Source organism: Meleagris gallopavo, chromosome 1, assembly GCF_905368555.1.
Source record: "Meleagris gallopavo chromosome 1, MGAL_WU_HG_1.1, whole genome shotgun sequence".
Classification (NCBI taxonomy): domain Eukaryota; kingdom Metazoa; phylum Chordata; class Aves; order Galliformes; family Phasianidae; genus Meleagris; species Meleagris gallopavo.
In genome coordinates this window covers 24,116,872-24,136,732 of record NC_139404.1, presented here as the reverse complement: position 1 = coordinate 24,136,732, position 19,861 = coordinate 24,116,872, and the positions used below count along the sequence as shown (strand labels likewise).

General features: G+C 35.6%; 1 protein-coding gene across 1 annotated transcript in view; it reads right to left on the bottom strand.

The window, feature by feature from the left end:
* The window catches only part of CTTNBP2 (cortactin binding protein 2), a 78,558-nt gene that overhangs the window by 32,010 nt on the left and 26,687 nt on the right, over positions 1-19,861 (bottom strand). The window contains exons 3-4 of the mRNA XM_085218948.1: positions 12,859-13,083; positions 6,293-7,955 (exon numbers count right to left, since the gene is read on the bottom strand). Coding sequence (XP_085075074.1) covers positions 6,293-7,955; positions 12,859-13,083 — 1,888 coding nt within the window. The remainder of the gene's footprint in view (positions 1-6,292; positions 7,956-12,858; positions 13,084-19,861) is intronic.

The window sequence follows — 19,861 nt, the reverse complement described above, 5'->3', positions numbered from 1 at the left end:
GCACAAGTTATGTGGTGATGCTTTGTCTTTTAGAAGGTAATCTGGAAAATAAATACTGTGTACAGGGGTGACCAGATGTTAATGCAAACAAGATTTCATTACAGCAAGTTAACATAAATCTTGTTATGAACTGTAGCAGCAGCTAGATGTCTGCCAAAATTATAATAACAAAATTCAGAAACTACTGAAATTGTTATAAGCTTTAAATGAATTACTGATATGTTGCAAAGGCTCTTAGGTTTTTTTTTAAGTACCCAAGAAAAAGTTTCTAAAATAAAATGGATTTATTTCCACGTGAGCTTTTATCCTCCCCTACAGTCTTAGCTCAAACGTCAGTATTTGTATCTCACCCACTGCTATATAAACAAATGATGCAAAGAGCCCTTAATAACTTAAAGTAACTTTGCAGAGAAAAAAAATAGCTGGCAGAAATAAATACTGAGCTATGCTTTAAGATAATATTTTACTCAGCAATACGTAAACAATATGTGAAAGATAGAGGTTATATAAAATTTACTTGTGAAAGCTTCCAAGCCACCCAGCTCAAAGACAATATTCAATTCAAAGCTATGAAAGCTTAGGAGTTATCTTGGTTAAATGTTGCATCCATTAATTTTGAGCTTTAGTAGGGAGTTTGTTAAGAATATGAAGTTTTTTGCATAAGTCATAAAAAAAATTGTGGATTCTTCCTTGACCCAGGACTGCAATAGAAAATAGAAGAAAGATCTTTTCTTATTTTGACTATTCCCTTTAGAAAATGCACATTCTATTCCTCTCTTCATAAGTAGTTTTATTTGTGTTCTCCAGGCAAATACAAGCTAGGATCTGAGACTGAAATCTGACAATACAAGGCAAGCTTGCCCAGATTTTACTGAGGTTTAGTGACACTCAACAGTAAAGAGTGTTACTTCCAGCTCCATCGAGCTGAGTAACTGCTACCCAACCTTTAACATATACAGCAGAAAAGCAGCCTACTGGGATGATCTGCTCCATGTTTCAGAAAAAAAAAAAAAAATCCAGAAGAATTCTACAGATGTAAAATATCTGGGGACCTTGCAAGTTTAGAGCAAATTTAATTAACATCCAGATTTACACAAGCCATCATCTGAGTAGTTATTAAAGAATGTATAGCTTGATTCATGTTTAAAACAACAAAAATGAGTGGTATTTTCTATTCATTTCAAAAGCAAGTGATTTTGTCATTTTCAATTAAGTTCACTAGCTTAGTATGTAAAGGAAACATATTTGCAGTATTACCACAAGTTTAGCTTATTATTCAACTTATTAATATAGAATTCATGTAAATTACGACTTACAAAAAGTCATCAGTACAACTACAAAGTTAAATTACAAACCCAGCTTGAAGCTGCTGATAATCTCTGAATGCAACTCCATCCATCTTTATACAATTTCAATTCTGGACTTTCCTTCTGACTACCAATACCTTCATTAATATTTGTTTTTCTGATATTTTGGGAATTTTAAGCATTTTCCAAACATGTCAAAAAGTTACGGAAGGAACATATGAAGTAAATTACATCTTTTAAGTGGTAAAATGCAGTGCATTTACATTTCTGACATTTGACAACAGCTGACTCTGACAAAATGCCTGAAGGTTTGAAAAATAACTTCTGTTTGTCCTCTCTAATGCAAAAATGCTTTTACTTTTCCTATCTCTCATCATTTTTTGAAACTAATTGTGCTAATTGTTCATATATACACCAATGTCTTTAAAGCAGCAGTTCATATTTATTCTTTACTCCCTTGGCATGGTAGTTAACGATAGCCAGCTTTGCTTGTGTGGCACACCAAATACTAATAGTGTCTGATCAAGCTTCTGCCTTCATTTTAGAACTTAATTTGGTTTGTACTGGAATTACCTGGGGGAGTTTGACGAGCTTGACACTAAACTATCAGCAGGAACTTTATTCTGCAAAGCAGTTTGGGAATAATATTGCTGGGAATCCTTCACTATTGAAAATGGTGTGTGTTGGTTTTTTTGGTTTTTTTTTGAGCCTTGATAGAAATGGCAAGAAGAAGGAATGTTTATTGGGCCGTACGTGGTATCTTAATTTTTTGTTTGAACATGTTGAAATGAAAAAAAAAACGTTGCAATTGAATGATGAAATTCACTATACTTAGTTATCATTGGATGGAATCTTTTCACACAAAAAGATGTGAGAACTGCATAACAAGGTAAGTTTAGCTTCTATCATCAATGTAAACAAAAACAATAATGCTGCATTCATAAAGGGGAAAAAAAGTGACATCAGAAATACTAATAACCATTATTACAGGTACATCATTACAGATGCAAAAAGTTAGGAAATGTGAAGCATCTGTGAAAGCGTGTAGGACATGCAGTGATGAAGGGCAGAGGGACAGACAAAAACAGCTTCTGGCATCAGCTTCAGAATGTGGAGGTGGTTAATTTCAGAGCCCAGATCAGTATCTCACCCCCCACTTTTATCTTCTAAGCCAATTGTATAGAGAGAATAATCATAAAAATCATTATAGAAATGAGCAAAATAAAAAACATACTTCAGTGAAGAGTGACATAAAAAGCGCAAAACCAAGAAGAAAGTGAAAGCAGAAATCCCAGGGGTATGAAAATCCAACTGCCTAGATTTGATTCCATTTTGAAGTCTTGCAGCCATTGAAAAGTAGGAATCCAAACAGAGCAGAAGCACTTTGGCACCAGTTGAAAGGCTGCTGAACTTAATGAAAACACTGTCACAGATTTCGAATCAGGCCATAAATGTTCATTGTAATTTCTTACTGTGCAGTCTGTTCAACATTAATGACAAAAGCTGGCAGCCTTCCTTACCGGGAATGAAAAGGGCAACACAGTGAACTGCCTCACATTTAAAGGCAAATATCATGGCATTAATTCAAGAGAACGTGTAACTGAAACAACCTGAGCTCACATTTTTAATTTTCTCTTAATGCTTGCTCTCTCTCGAACCAAGGCGCTTCTTTATTGAAAATCATGCTATTGACAGGTTCTTAAAGCAATCTGACCTAGCTAGGACAGTTTTCAAATTAATACAAGGAATACCTTAGTAACTATGCTATTATCAATTCTCCTAGCTCCATAGTAAGAAGAAAGAAACACAAATTTATCAACAAAGACTTATCAACAAACATAAAAAAAACAAAGATACCTTCAATGTTTTTTAATTTGTTAAATCTTTTGCATATTTTCTTAAATATTAACTAGTACTGACTGAAGCTTATTACTTACTATACAATAAAATATGAATTGGATTTCACTATGTTCTGCTTTAAATGAAAGCAGAACTGAAATTCCAAACATTTTCTAGGGGGAAAAAAAAGTAAATAGAAGACTAAAACCAACCAGAAAATTTATTTAAGTAATTGAATCTGTGGCTAGAGGGCATGAAAATGCAGATATGAGAAAGTAGTTTCAGTAAGATTATACTCTAAAAAGAAACTGAAAAAAGAGTGAATGAGTGACATTAATTCAGGCATAACTGGCCACTTTATCTTACTTAAAATAGTATAATTAAATTTAGTCCTTTTTTTTTTCCCCTACGGCAAAGTCCATTTCCACATAAAATTGTAAAACCTATTCTTTTCCTAGGCATAAAATTTGAGGGAAATATCTTTCCATATTTGTATAATATACACTGCTTATAGTCTACATAGTTCTAGTGCAGTTTGCAAGAACACAGCCAAAATAGATTAAATTCCCTTAAAAAAATGAACCAAACCAAAATAAATAATCTGGGATTGGAAATAAATTCAATCAAATCTAAATTTGGGTTAAAGATAAAGGAGTACCTGAATTTGCAGACAAATCTAGTACAGTTTTTTTTCTGCCTTAGTTTGTAGGTTGGTAAAGGAGGCATATTAAAACCACAGCTCTGTATCAACAAAATAAAAGAATAGACAACCAGCTAGAGTGTAAGCAACCATTCTTTGCATACTTCTGGGGCACATTTCCCACTTGGAATTGCAAAACTCCATACAAAAAGAAGTGCAATTTACAAAACATAAAGTTGTCAAATGCTCAGAACAAGGAATACAAGGTTAAATCATAGAACGGCTTAGATTGGAAGAGACCTTAAAGACCATTGAGCTCCAACTCCCTGCCATGGCCAAAACAGTAACGGTTGGTTCTATCCCTCTGATTGCAAATGAATAGTAACTAAAACCTAAATCACAAAAGACCATCTGAACAAATAAAACATTACAATTGGAAAAAAAAAAAAAATAGTCTTTGAAAAAATTCCTATCTTTGAGATTTGTCTCTGAACTGTCAAAAAATTTCACAATCAACACAAATGTACTAGATGGAGGAGCCCTAGCTGATTAGTCTCCTAAAAATGTTCATACGTAGAAGCAGAAAAAAGTGGTAATAGTACATGCACTTACGAAGTCAAGTGGTGGTACTTACATTTTTAAAATGGAAATTTTTTTCTTTCATTTTTGATTTCTTTTGAAAAGAATCACCAAAAATTGTCTTAAAGTGATCATCAAATATCACCTAGTTAAGCATAACTGAACATATTTCACACTGGTAGAGTTTGTGCAAGAAAGCCTCCAGCCCAAAAAGCTATTAACTTTGAAGCTGATCTTCCCAATAATTAATTAGTTGTACATTAGTAGGCTCTTAAATTCTTTACAAAGTTATAATTCCATTATGGAGTCTTGCAGCTCCTGAAGGCAACCACGGTTTGGATAATACCTGGAATACTGGAAGACTCACTAACAATCTGACATGGCAGTCAGACTCAGCTATCTATAAAAAACAAAGATGAAAATTCAAGATATCAATATGATAAAAAGCAATCCAAGAAGCAGCCATCAAATTCCATAGCTATTAATTCTGAGATGTGGTAGACAAATGGAAGATAAGATTTTTAAGGGCATATTTTCATGGCAGTTTTTTTTTGAAAGAAGATTCTGACAGCAGAACTAGGCATTACTCAAGAAACATGCTGAAAATCTTTACTGAAGTGGAATGAGAATAAAATTTCTTAGTAATGTGAACTTTGGACCTATATATCCCCTATATATACAGAACCAAATCTGCCTCATGCTGCTCTCAAAACAGTTTCCCCAAGACCAGAGTTAGTTCAACTGCCTCATCAGAGTGACTACCCACAAAAAGTGGTCCCTCTATCAAATGGAAGCACACAACTGTACTGTGGGGAGAGATTCATTCCCTACAGATAAGATAAAGGTACCAAAGTCACAAGGGACTAGAGGACCATAACTGAACTGAAAATAACCTTATGAAGTTTTTCATAAGTTTTTCACTGAAACATTCTTCAATGTTAACAAAGATTTTTTTGCATCTGAAGTGCTCCATAATCGTGCAGCTGCCTTCTCACTGCAGAAGTGAGGGTAAAGAGGGTCTTTTACCTGATCTTTCAGCGGTACTGACCCTATTGAGGACATGAACTCAAACATACTTTAAGGCTGTGTCTGTTCATTTAGCTGTCATTAAGATATCCTGAAGCTGGCATTAGACCACCACAATGCAAAATGAATAGCAGATACATGCACTGACCCCAAACTTGGACTGCTAACATAACATTTAGATTTTAACTCTCTCCAGCATCAAATCCTTGCAGACACCAATTGAAGTGAATCTGTGAGATACTACGTACAAGTATTTATAAAGCCTACTACTATAAACATCTACAAAAAGTCTACAGAAAAATGGAAATAAATATACATGTATATATTTCTATAGGTATGAAGTGATATATTTGGAACTGCACTGTTATCCAGGCAATAATGTACCTTAAGTTGCAACCACTTAATATTGCAGGAGAAGAACACAGCAGTCCCAGCTATGCCCTATTTTCTGAAAGGCTCACAAAGCACTAAAAGACACTGAAATACATATTCTGTTGAAGATCATCAGCAGAATCATGATCAAAACATTATTTCAGACTAAGAAAGCATTTTATAGCTCAAAATAACAATATTAGAAAGGTAGATTGTTTAGTATTTCATAATCTACAGCTTATTTGCTGTAGACATTAAAAATCTACCTTTAAAACAACCAAAAAAAAAACCAACCCAAAACAACAGAACATTCAATTTGGAAACCTCCTTGAGGAAGCAAACTAATTAATCACGCAGAAGAATTCCCATACCCCTGGAAAGTGGAAAAAATATAAATGGAAATTTCAGTGCTTAGAAAATAAACAAAGAAAGGTATATAAAAAAAGTGAATATAGCAACTGAGAGATTTAGAGTAAAAACAAAACATTACTTTAGAGGGAGATAGTTTGTAGCATATCAATCCCTTTACCTGATGCTGTTACCAGGAGGCTGTCTGAATCACATGGTCTACAGGATGAAGCACTAACAGGGTTTATGGAGGAGCTACAGGCAATGGTGGTGGGAATGACAAAGGAATTTTCTGAACATGCAGGTTGGTTCAGTCCAGAGAAGTGGGAAGGCCAGGCACCCACCTGAGATGTGGCTACGGCTGGAATGGCACAGCCTGCAGGTGCCACAGATAAATCTATAGCAGGTTTTGGTGGCAGCTGAGGTGAGGACTTAGAAATAATTTCCTCATTTATTACCCTGATTCCTTGTGGTGAACTTGAAAGAGGTGAGGTCACAGTTTTGCTATCAGTTTTTGCACTTGTATTTGGGGATCGACTACTATCCATTAAAACCTTTAGCTGTGGGTGTGGTGGTGAAGGAGTTTGCGAAAGCCCTGGTTTTTTAGGAGGAATAGGCGGAGGATTTCCTCTGTCAATTCTTGATACGCTAGGCGTCTTTAAATTCATTCTACCGACTGGGGGGTAGGTGCCAGCATCCACTGAATGTGACACCCCAGGGCGCACTGGAGTGCTGCTCTGAGGGCTTGTAAATCTCGAAAGGACTTGGGTCACGGTATTTCGAGCTACTTGCTTGGCAACTAGGTTGTCACGACTAGTAGGGGATACGTCCCTCGAGGGAGGGCTTTGGGTTGTGTTTCCATTTTGATCTGGATCATTAGCATTTACTTGAAATCTAAACCTAGCTGCTTGGATTCGTGGATTTAGGCCTGGCTGGCCGGTAGTGCTGGCAGATGGAGAATGCAAACTGTGCATAGATGAAGTCAGCGAGTAATTCTGAGTTGCGACAGTTGGTGCAGAAGAAGTGGAAAGGGAAGTGCTATTTGAAAGAGGTGAAGTGCTACTTGGTAAATCAGGTGAGAGGCCTGTACTTGGTCCATTTTCCTCAACTCTGTTTGGACTCTGTGTAAGAACAGGAGTTGTAGGAGGGACAAGTTCATTATGTGAAGACTGCCTATCAATGACAGGCTTCACAAATGCTGCATTAGCACACACATTCATTTTTGCATTGCCAGACACTAAGGGGTTCACTGCAGAAGGCTTCACAGATACAGTCAAAGGCAACTTCTTCGTATTTTCAGTGCTACTGTCTACCACTACAGGATCTGTTTGGCAGGCAATAGTTCTTGAAACTAGCTCTTCTGTTTCAACAGAAACAGAAACAAAACTCCTATCTTTATTTTTATCTTTGTTTTTAAGAGAAAGATTAGCTTTACTCTCATTCTCCTTCTTTAATTGCTCTATCATTTTTATCATTTTATCTCTCTCTTCTCTGAGGTCACTGGTGTGTGCTTCTTCTCTATGAAGTTTGGCACGCAACTGCTCTCTCTCTGTGTCAAACTCAGACAGCTGCTTTTCCATCTGAGCTTCCATTTGAGTACTCTTCTGTTTCTCAGCTGCAAGAGACTCCTCCAGTTCACTAGCCTTTTTCTTTTCCTCTTCAAATTTTGACATTACTTCTTCCAATTTTTGGGCTTCTTCTACAATTCGTCCAGATAACTGTTTACACTCTTTCACTAGCATCAATACTATGTGCTTATTCTTGCCCCGTTCTTCTTCAAGACGAGCAGATAGCTTTTTGTGCTCCAGCTCAAGATTCTGTAACTGAGATTTTTCCATTTCCAGCTGTAAGAAAGCACATAGAAAAAAATGCATTAACAAGGGGGAGACTTTCAATATAACCTACTATTAACTTGAGATTAATATTTTAACCTTTGAGAGCACACGTGAAATGAACCTGTCTGCCCAGGAAAGTGATTGGTGATTTCTCATGAAAATGTCTAAAAGCAAGAGAAAGATGTAGATACTCTTTGAATTGCTCTCCAGAGATAAGTCATCTTTTTTTTTCCTGTTGATAACATAGAGACTCCATGAATTGATTAAATTCTCATGATTTCTGAGTGAGGAGCTGCCTGGTCTCCAGAAATTGGCAAGCACTGAAATTAGGCACCTGATTGAACCTGTTTTACATTTAAGATTCCTCTTCTCTGCAAAGGAATTAGCCACAAGCAAGAAGCAAGCTTCAAACAAAAACTTTGAGCACAGAAATAAAAGGCTTATGTTCTAGGTCTTCCTCAGACTGAAGATTAGTGTTGAAATGCACAGTTTATGCCCATAATGGCTGTCTTATTTATTTACATTTATAACAATACATTCATTTCTGAGAGAAACATTTGGGTACAGACACAAATATCTTCCTGTACTTTCTAACAGTGGTATGTCTCACTGACATCTGTGATGTATGTAAACTACACTGTAGACCAGGATCAGAAGACTACTTGTTATGTGCAAATAACAGATGAGAATAAACTTTCCACTCATTCATACAGTCATCGCCTCTAACTCATCTTCCCACTGACTGTGCTTTTATTCAAAGGCCCTGTCACTGAAAAGCACAGGAAAAATACAGATTAATGCGCCCTTTTATAAAATAGCAACTAATAGTAAGGCGACACAAATTACTTTGACATATGTAAAAGTTTGCCTGGGAAAACACAAACTACAACAAAAGAAAAATTGGTTGTTTTGTTCTTCCTATTCCTACTTTCACATACTGATGCAGTTACTTCCTGTATGGCTCATCCAGATAATGAAAAAACAAACAGTAAGCATTCCTTCTCCTGTATTCTTTATATCAGTTCAGATTTATCAGTTTTACTTAATACATGCTCAGAGATTCATTCAGGGAGAATGATTCAGAACTAGTACTGCTAGCATGCATTTTCTAGTGGCCATTGTTACTATTCTGGAAAAATACTTTCAGACACCTAGAAGAAGTCAAGTGCTCATAACAGTTTAATTTTGACTGCAATAGGAAACTGTTTCATGCTTCTACAATCCAGTCATATTTCACACTGTTAAAAAAAAAAAAAAAACAACTGAGGAAAGCTATGACAAATATATTTAAGACCTTGGAATTAAAATTTCACTTCAATAGATGGAGAAAGACTGAGAGTACAGATTCAGATTTTAGTATTCTGATCAAATTGATACTACTTTCAGAGTTTAAGCCAGTATCATGTACTATATTCACTGCAAACAGTAATGTGAGAAACAAGATGGTGTAGGGGACTGGTCATAGTTAGGGCATATCTTTTCTCTCTGTCACTGCATAACATTTTTCCTGGTTGCTGGAAGAAAATAAGACAAAAACCCCTCCCCCCTTTCAAAAAAAAAAAAAAAAAAAAAAAAAAAAAGAAAACAAAAAGAAAACCCCCAAACCACCAGCAGTATCCCCACCCATTCTTCAAAGCAAAGCAAACAAACAAAATCCCTGTGCTCTACAATCTAACAGTTTGTCAGAAGCCTGTTGCTATAGCACACTATTCCCTCTCCTTTACAAGAGAAGATGAAATTTCTTAGCTCTGGAAATATTTTCCACACTATTGTGGAAAATATGTCTGAAATTAATTTACAGCTAAAAATGTTGTCCTGGTTGATGACAAGTCACCATGGTAATGGCAACACTTCTGCACCATATTTTAGTAATAGTATTATTTCAGGAAGAAACTTTACTATTATGACCAAAAAAAAACAAAAAAACAAAAACAAAACAAAAACAACCAGCAAGTGAAGAGAAAATCACTATGGGAAATTATATCTACATTGTAAACATCATGTTTCGTGGGAGAAGAGCTCCACTGTAGATTAATCCCAGCTTAATCAACACAGTGTAAACTAAATTAAGAAGCTATCATAATGAAATTTACTTAGGAGTGATTCCTTTCAGTTTTTCACATGACATTTCAGTGTCTTTTTCAATTTCACAAGACTAATCCTCATGGACAACCATAGCCACTAAGTAACAGTGAAATATCTGGTCATTTCTTTTTTGCTAAAGCAAGTAAGAAAAACATGGCAAACGTATATATTTTTGAAAGCTTGAAATTGCAATGAGATTATGGTGAAAAATTGGAATCAATATTTTCTATTATTCCGTTTATAAACCATAAATTACAATGGACATCACTGTCTTATTTTCACAAGAGAGACTGGTTTTCTAAAAGCATTGCATATAAATAAAGAATTCCTGATATAAATACATAGATCCTGTGTGTTTGATTTCAAATCAGCAGGAGCAGCATTAGAGGAAATAGTTTCTCATTCTACTTTATCTCCCTCCACCCCATTCTTTTGGCTGTATCATCCTAAATAATAACAGTAAAAAACGACAAGCCAAAACATACAAACAAAACCTTGTAATATTTAACCAGTATTTTTTCCTTCAGATGACAGATTTGGAACTAGCTGTGATTAATTATGAGTTTATGAACCGAAACTTTTTTTTTTTTTGTGAAGTGTACTGTATACATACATTAAGTTATATCAGTAATACAAACATTTGGAAACGTGCCCAAGAAGTTTCTAAAAAGGAGTATGGAAGGTCTATTGAGAAGATTGACAGGAACCAGTGAAAAACTGATCAGCAAAGGTCTTTTAAATGTGAGAGAGACATGCTTTGTCCAAAAATACCAAGGGATCTTGCTTAGTCTAGTAAAAGATAGACTAGTAGTAGCATACAACTCCTTGAAGGGCTATTAAAACAATGGCAAAACCAAATTCTTTTTGGCAGTGGCAGGCTAAACCTCATTAAAAGGTAACATGAAAGATTTCCCCTTAAGACATTCTTTATAATGATGGTAGTGCAGAAGGTCTGTAATACTGCCCTTCTTAAGAGTTTTCAGAATTCAAGTAGGCAAGTTCACAGATGACCAAATGTACTGCTGGTGGATAAGCTGCTTTAAGCATAAAATTAGACTGAATCACATCAACAGTCCTCTTCCAATCAAGAAGTCCATCTTTGAGCATGCATCCCAGTAATAACTTATCTGCCAATGCTCGACAGATCAAGAACTGTCAACTCTGATCGTCTGGTTTTGAGTTTCTAGGAAACCTCAAAATGAATTTTGTCAGCATCTCCAGGAAAGGCCTAGAAAAATATGGAAGGGGCTCAAGACTTAACGCAAAACAGATGACATCTAGGGGTTAAATATTTGGTGTAAGGGAAGCCTGTAACTCATAGTAATTTGTTCACCTCTTCATTTTCCTTTGTGCATCCTTGCACGTTGCTCTGACTTTTTAGTATCAAATAATCATTTTATTCAAAGAATGTTTTAGGGTCACTATACGCATGTCTCCACAAAAAAGAGTTCACTGTGAGCCTGCTTGATTCTAGTAATATCCATAGAAAATAAGCACAGCTGTACAAACACCTCATCACTTAGTATAAGAGTGAGAGCGAGGCAATTTGAAACAGAAAGATAGAAGTGTCACATATCTAGAGAAGGAAGAACCACTCTTAGACAAAGTACAGCTGGCTGTGTCTGAAGGTCGCATTTGTCTGGGCTTAACTTGTGTTTTTTTTTTTCTTACACAGGGTCACCATATTTTGTTGAACAATTCTAGAAATGCCTGCAAATACTTTTATTACCCTCTACCAAAGAGGATTTTAAGAGATGGTGGACAGGAAAATGAGGAACCAAGGGAATATAAAATACTGAATGAATGTTACATAGGGGTTAATGGACATGACTGAAAGAAATGACAACTGTTGCTACAAACCAAAAAACTTAAGACTATGCCCCATTCAAGCAGTATTTCTATTTGGATTTTAAAGAGGAAGATGTAAGTCACATGCATGCTTGTTTAATACCAGCCAGCTCATTTTCAAGTCCTGTTCTCACTCAAATTTCCCATTTGTTATAGGAATAAAAAAGTTGGCATCCTAACAGTTTAAAAGCAATACAACATTTTTTTTTTCAAGAGTAGCTTTCAAGTTTAGCTTAAAAGTTCTAAACTTTAGAATTTTGCGTAATAGAAGTTTAGGTATTTTTCAAGGTAAGAAAAACTACAAAATAAAGATTGAGCTATTTAAAATAATGGCTTAAAGGGAAAAAATCTTGTTTTCTTCTAGGAAACAAGGGACAAAAGCATCCTTTTCTGTACCTGTAGATTTAGACATTGCTAATAAAATTTACATAGCAATGTCCTGACTTTGAGATACAATTTTAATATATAAGGTCATCTTACATGCATTTGTACTTCCATACTCCAAGAGCCTCTTTCTAAAAAGATGGATGAAAAACATATACACACAGAGGGATTCTGGCTATGCACTGAAACAAGAAACTAATCAAACTGTGCAGGAAGCTGTCACAGAATCACAAACTGGTTGAGACTGGACCTCTGGAGGTCATCTGGTCTAATTTCTCACTCAGAAAGTGAAACCTAGAGCGGGTTGCCCAGGATACTTCAGGGTTTCTCCAGTGTGAATATACAAACTTGCTCTTTTCTATGATTTTACTGGTTCTATTTCATTTATTCCGTAATTAGAGCTAGATTTATGGAACACATGAGATGTACACATAAAATATCAGCAGAAAACTAGTACCTCACTATATATGACAACTAAGCAATAAATTTTCAAGACTCGTGATGATAATGAAGTTTGGCAGAAGCACAAATTAAAAAGTGACATAAAAGAACAAATCTGGAAGAGAAAAGGAAAAAAAGGCTGGTAATAGGGTACCTTCTTTTGTCTGTTTTCAGAAGCAGCCAACTGAGCTGACATTCTTTCTTGCATTTTCCTGCAGTGAGCCATAACAGCTTCTAAAATGGACAGCGGGTTCATGCAGATTGGCTTCCTTTCTTTCTCACCAGCCCCTGCCTCAAAATCTCTCTGAAGAGCCAGGAATGGGTCGCTCAGATTAAACCTTCCGTATCGTTCCTGGATAAAAACTTCCTTGCGCCGTGCCTAATAAAAGAAAAAAAACACAAGATAAGGGAATAAAACTAAATGCATTCTTTGGAATATAACTACACATAGAACAGACCTTAACAACCAGGAAAGTAATGTTTTTAAAATATTTTCTTTAGGTATTTCCAATTTCTAATAGATTTGGGCTGATGTGCTGCAGACATTTCATTACAGTCAATACAATTTGCTAAGTAAGACCTTCTGCTTCTCAATTTAGTACAGAAATTTCAGTTTGGAACAATTTCAGAAGTATCAGAAGCTTGACACATTGAGAGGTAAAGAGAAGAACAACATTCTAAAACAGTTTCCTACTTCAGTGTATTAAAATGTTAGTTAAAGGCAAGCACTAAACACCTGAAGCATTTTTATAATAACAAAATAAGTATTTTTAAAATTAAAGAAGAATTGATGTATCCTCATACATACAGAGATTTGCATCAGAAACAATCACAGAAAAGCAGAAAGCAAAAATGTCACCAAGACTCTTCCCAAATCTCTGCTCAAGAAAAACCTCATTATCAGGTGTTTCTACAAACTATTATTAAACAGCACAACTATATTTCCAAATATGGTACCTTACTACTTTTAGAAAATCAAAATATTACACAATAAAGATTGGATGTAATTTTGCTTGACAGATTTTTGGTTTTTTAGCCCAAGAAGATCAATTTCAGATAAGGTATTTTGATACATTTAATACACACTACATAAGAAGGCCACAGATCACTACTGACTTATAATTTTTTTAATAGAAAATATTGTTCCAAAACATCAGGCCTAAGTCTCATCTAATTTATGAAACAAAAGAAAACAAAAGAAGAAATCCAAACAACAGAATTATCCTAAATCTAAAGATTTTGCTGTGATGTTTTCATGCTTGCACATGTAACAGAAAGCAGAAGGAAGCGAGCCAAAGCTTAGAGTACAAACTTTGGAAGTAAAGGCCTGTTAACTTTAAATCCAATGAATCATCAGAGCAGCTCTTTAAAGCATATTTCAAAAATCAGAACAAAAAACAGTGCAGAGAAATACCGTTAGAAAGAGGAATCTCAAAAATAACTTTTTTTTTTTTTTTAAATGTGAGATTTATTTCAAACTCAGGAAGTTCAGTGAGGAATAAGCAAAACCTGAGGAAGAATAAGCAAATTTTGAGGGGTAAAGGAGGAGGAAGGGGCAAAAGAGGCCACAAAATGGTTTAGAAAGCTCTTCCAGTAGCCTGATGTTGTAACTTTAACATATGAAAAGAAGGCCATAAAAGGTGACATCCATTCAGGGCATGAGAAATCAAAGAACGTAAGAACTATGTGAGAAAAACTCTCCAGGGACAAGCTACAAATAATGTACCTTAATGAATTCCCAACTTTTGCATTTACATAGTGCACAACATTGAAATTTTGGAAAAAATTAAAAGATAATTTAAAAGTAAAAGATAATTAAACTGCAGCAGATGCAAGTGTTCCTGATTACTCTGATAATTGAAAAACTTTGTTTACTTTCCAATTTGATAGCATAAATAGAACCAGAAAATATGTACATATTTGCTCTGCAAATAACCTCTAATTAGTCTAATATTTCAAAGCCTCAATTTTTATCTTATATTTTAAAATAAAATACAGTATTTATTGGGGAGAGACTATGCTTGCAGCTCCTAGTTTTATACAAGGAGCTACAGGAATTGCATAGCTTAGGTATTCAACCTTTAAGCAGGAAAGGAAACAAAACCAAAGCCAGACCTAACCCTTAATGGACTAAAGCACTAAGCAGACAAACAGGATGACAAATGCAAAAGGTTAAGAATTTAAATAGAGATGGAGGCACAATCCATACATAAAACATCATCAGCATAAAAGCCTCTCAGTTTAAATAAAGAGAGCGAGCCATCAAAGTAAAGGAAGTAATATCAAGGTAGGAGCTCAGCTGGAGGTTAAGAAATAAAGCCATCAGAGCTTCTTTCTGAAGTCCAGAGATCAGTAAAGAGAAAAATAAAGAACAAAAGAGTAACTCTTGTGTTGCCACTGTATAATTAATGTTTTGTTTGTATCTTGGATGCAATTGCAAACATGCAATTACCATTCTCAACATAAGAAGAGTTGTATCAGATTTAGGTAAGAAAGACAACCAAAAGTTTGGAACAGTTTCCACATTAGGAATGATCACCCATGCTACGGATGTATTGCTTAGAAAAGACTGGAGAGGATATAAACACCTACTTTATTTTTAAAGTCATAAACAAGGAAGGAAAATAAACGATGACAGTTTACTTATCTAATAAAAGAATTGTGAGGCATCCAGTAACTCCACATATCCATAGGATACTTGGTCAGATGGACTTCAGATCTGAAGCAGTCTCTGTTATATTATTATGCATAGCTCAGAGAGGTACAAATGAACAGAACAGAAAGGTGAGAACGACACCATTTTGACTGAAATCTCCCATTTATCTACTGAGACTTCAATGCAACACCCATTGATATTTGCCTGTATTCTCAGTTTTTACTGTTCCTGATTACTCTGATAATTGAAAAACTTTGTTTACTTTCCAATTTGATAGCATAAATCCACTGTCTTGGATGCTGCTTGCTTTGGTCCTAAAGCAAGACCTATCTAATGGAAAAAGTACCATAACCTATGGCTATCTTTTTCATACCCAAGATGATGTTTTTATCATAGATGAATGTTAACATCACTATTTGTGTTCTCCTCTAGCAGGGTTGGACAGAGCTGCACATAATCTCCACTGTCTCCTCCAAACTGAACATGTGTCAGCAGCTATCAGGCACTGGTAGAGCTTTTCACAGTATGTGAGACTTAGTGCCCTGTTAAACTGAAACCCAATGCTTATAGGGTATTTCTGGAACTTGTAATGCCACAGAAAAGTAAAAATAGAAAGTAGGTTAAAAATAGATGCCTTGAATAAAAGAGCATTTAAAAAAAAAAAAAAAAAAAGAAGCACACCATAAAGAAAAACACCAAGTGAAGAATGTCAAAACATCGAACGAGGCTGCCAAGACACTAAAAGTGTACCAAAGCATCAGAGGCTCTCACAGGCATGGCACTCTACCACTGCCACACAGAAGCTGCAAAACAGTAAATGAATATTCTGCACCAAGGGCAGTTCTAAAAATATTCTTAATACATTTTCTGCTTTCAAAACATATTCAATTGCTCATACATCCTAAGAGAGGAGGTTATGAAATTCAACAGTATGACGAGAAAATTAAAATGTCTGTTAGCTTTCACTTAAACTGAAAATTTTATTCAGATCATCTACTTTCCTTTCCTGCTAACTGGCTTTTTTAATTGAAAAACTTCTAACAGCTGCAAAAAAAAAAAAAAAAAAAAAGTACATTCTCATACAACTCAGATGAGCTGTGGTGTTTTGTTGTTGTTTTAATTTATTTTTAAACAGGAGGACGTCAACACAAAATCCTGTAAATCACACTATTTCAATTTCTCCTGAATCACAGTAGCCACTTTCTTAGTAGCTTCTCATCTATCCTACTGACAATGCAAATAGCAAAGAATATCAGGAAGTCATATTGAGCTTTAAACTGAATTAGAGTAGATTTAGATTGGGCATTAAGAAGAAATTCTTCACTTTGAGGGTAGTGGGACACTGGCACGGGCTGCCCAGATGACCCATTCCCAAAAGTGTTTGAGGCCTGGTTGGTTCAGCCTATGGGCAAGCTGACCCAGTGAGCGATGTCCCTGCTCACGGCGTGGCTGTTGGGCTATGTGATCTTTACAGGTCCCTTACAACAAAACCATTCGACAATTCTAAGATCTATATTTGTCAAATTTAAGTGCATGCATATTAATACTAAATGTTTAATATAATAAATTGCCGCTTCACCAAAATGATGTACATAAGCTCAGATGAACAAACATAAATAATGCACTTCTACTAAGAGGGAAAGCATCACAGCTCTTCCTGTACATCAACACCTATAATAATCTCAACATTATGATTTACATGATTGGCAAATTGCTGAAAGTGTACTTTATGTTAACAACAAAACATTTTAAAAGAAAAGACAACCCAGGATATTTTGAAATAAACTTCATGGAACTTTGCCAAATCACTGGGCATTCATTTATAATTACAGTTTTTCAGAAATCACAGCGTTAAGCACAGACAGAGAACTGCTAACATTTTAACATACATCTAAAAATCTGCTGTTAGCCCCCAGAAATGTTTCCAGGCTCCTGCAGTGGCAATTATACATCAATACTTGCTCGAGCACATTGAAAAAAACCACAAAACAACAACAACAAAAAACCCTAAGAAAGAAATGGGAACAGAACAAAGCACACTCCTTATCAGACATAACATCCATGGTCCTTTTTTTTAGGGCCACTTTTAAGCCTTGAGAAGCATGAGACCGGCCTGACTTAGGCAAAGAATACCACTTCCATACTTGTCTGCCAAAAGGAGAACCATGAAGTGGAAAGAGAGCAGCAGGCTGGAACACAATCACCTTGACAATATCTAAAACACAATTTCAAATGGGTACAAATGTTTTTGTGCAGAAGGAAGTGCCGCATTCACTTATTATCCTTGCTGGCATTCTTTAAAGTAAAAATCATCGATTTTCTGAGGAAATAAAATGTTTTCTATGTAACACTGTCTGAGGTATACCTATTACATCTTACTATAAGAGATCTCTGATGTAAAAACAGCTAATTTGTGAATGCTGGAGCCAGATGCTTGCTTATAAATTTAGCTTAGCCAATGTGGCAGAACCTTTGGGCCCACCAGAACTTCTGGTATGTGAATGAAATACATCGTAAAAATGTTGGTGTTTTTCGATTCCATGAGGCTCTGCTTCCACAGTAGCAGCAGAGTACTGACATCCTGCTTTGTCCACTGTCTGTTGTCACGCAGCACCCACTCACTGGTCCTAGGAAAGCTCCCCGTAGGACAGCACTGGTAACAAATTGAGGGAGAGACACAAACTACTTTCTTTTCCTAAGCAACTTTTCAGCAGGATCCACCCCACAATTTTCTTCACAGGGCAGCTGACAAACAGCTGTGCCAAGGCATGTAAGGGGGAAGCATGCTGAACTGCAGTAGCAAACTGGGGAGAAGAGATAGAAAGGAGATAAATCAGAATACTTTAAGCTAAAAACAAAACAATCCCTGATGGGAATAATGATGGATATGTATAATCATAATATTTTTGCACTTTATTCCTTCATCTTATGATAGCTCTGTCCCTTTGCACTGCACCAATAAACAGAAATACTAAAACCAGAAAATTCTCTTACATCTTTCAGCATTGAGTTTAATGTCATAACAGCTCGTAGCAATACCAGGATATCTGCTTTTGATGGCACTCGTTATCTGGGGAATGTGCAGCCTAATGCCACATGGGTCATTAATCCTTTAAAGTAGTCTCTGCATAATTTGGTGTCTGTGCTAGAACAGCATTAGCAGTGTCTGTCATTAACTTAAATTGCACAGCAATATATGGAGAAAATAACATTTAAAATGTCTACTTGCAAACAATTAACTGAATGTATTTTCAAACAAGATTTTCAAAACCAGAAAAATATGCATCCACTATAGCAGGTAATCACAACTGCTGTATTTTGAGAGGTGCTATATGAATTTATAAGCTGTCAGCTTTTTTCTCCTGCATATCAACTAGTTTTTTAATTACAGAACTGAGATTAAAAATATCTAAATATATATTAAGATGTCTGTGGGAAATTACAGTTTTGCAGCCGTTTTGCAAAATTATTACTTAAGACAAATCCTCCAATAGAAAACTGGAGAACTGCTAATGAAATGGAGGTAAGCATATCTAAAAACAGATAAAAAACAACAACTTTATATGGTTAATGAATTAAATTCTCTATTGCAGTAGGATAAAAGTTAGACAGAATTACAACAGCTTTCAAATTCAGCCCATTAAGAACAACATATTTATACACAAATTTGAAATCCTTACACAGGATTTGAAGCAAGGAGGGAGACTAAAATAAGACTTCAGGCTCCTGTTCTGTAAGTGGTAGCTGAAGTTCTCTGTGGGCAAGGCTAGCCTACAGTTCTATGCTAGATAAAGGGCAGACTACAAATTTACATTCATAAAAACAAAGCGGACCTGAAAAACAACTTCAGAAAGGAAAATGATCAAAGGTACAAGATGGCTTCTCTATGATGGAGGGCCAAGCAGAAATAGGACTCTTTGGTATAAAACAGAGACAGCCATGGAAATTCATGTTAGAGGTCTGCATGCTAAAAGGACAAGTAGCAATTCTCCCGTGGTGTACAGAGGGGAGTTCTGGTGGAACACAAATTATTCTCAGTGAGATCAGATAGGCACTGGAATGAGTTGCCTAGGGAGAATGTATAGCCTATCAATGAGAGATTTCCAGGGTTAGATTGGACAAGACACTGAGCAACCTGATCCACCCCTGACATTAATCCTGCTTGAAGAGTGAATAAAGTGATCTCTCAGCAGCTTCCAACTTAGCTTATTCCAATTCTCGGTTCTTTAAACATGAATACAAGGGAGCAAGCAAGACCTTCAAACAGTATCTGTCTTACTGTGGAACCAAAGCAAAAGGCAGAACAAAAGAAAAAAAAAATGACCCCAAATAAGATCAAGTAAAATATAAGCAACAAATAAGCCCAATGAGGAAAAAATGAGAAATTAATCACACAGTGTAAACTATAATGTTAACTTTTTTTTTCCAGTAATAATCTAAATTGATATTAATTGCACACATTTCCTGAAGCAAGTTTTCATAATCAGTAGCAGAATGTGTA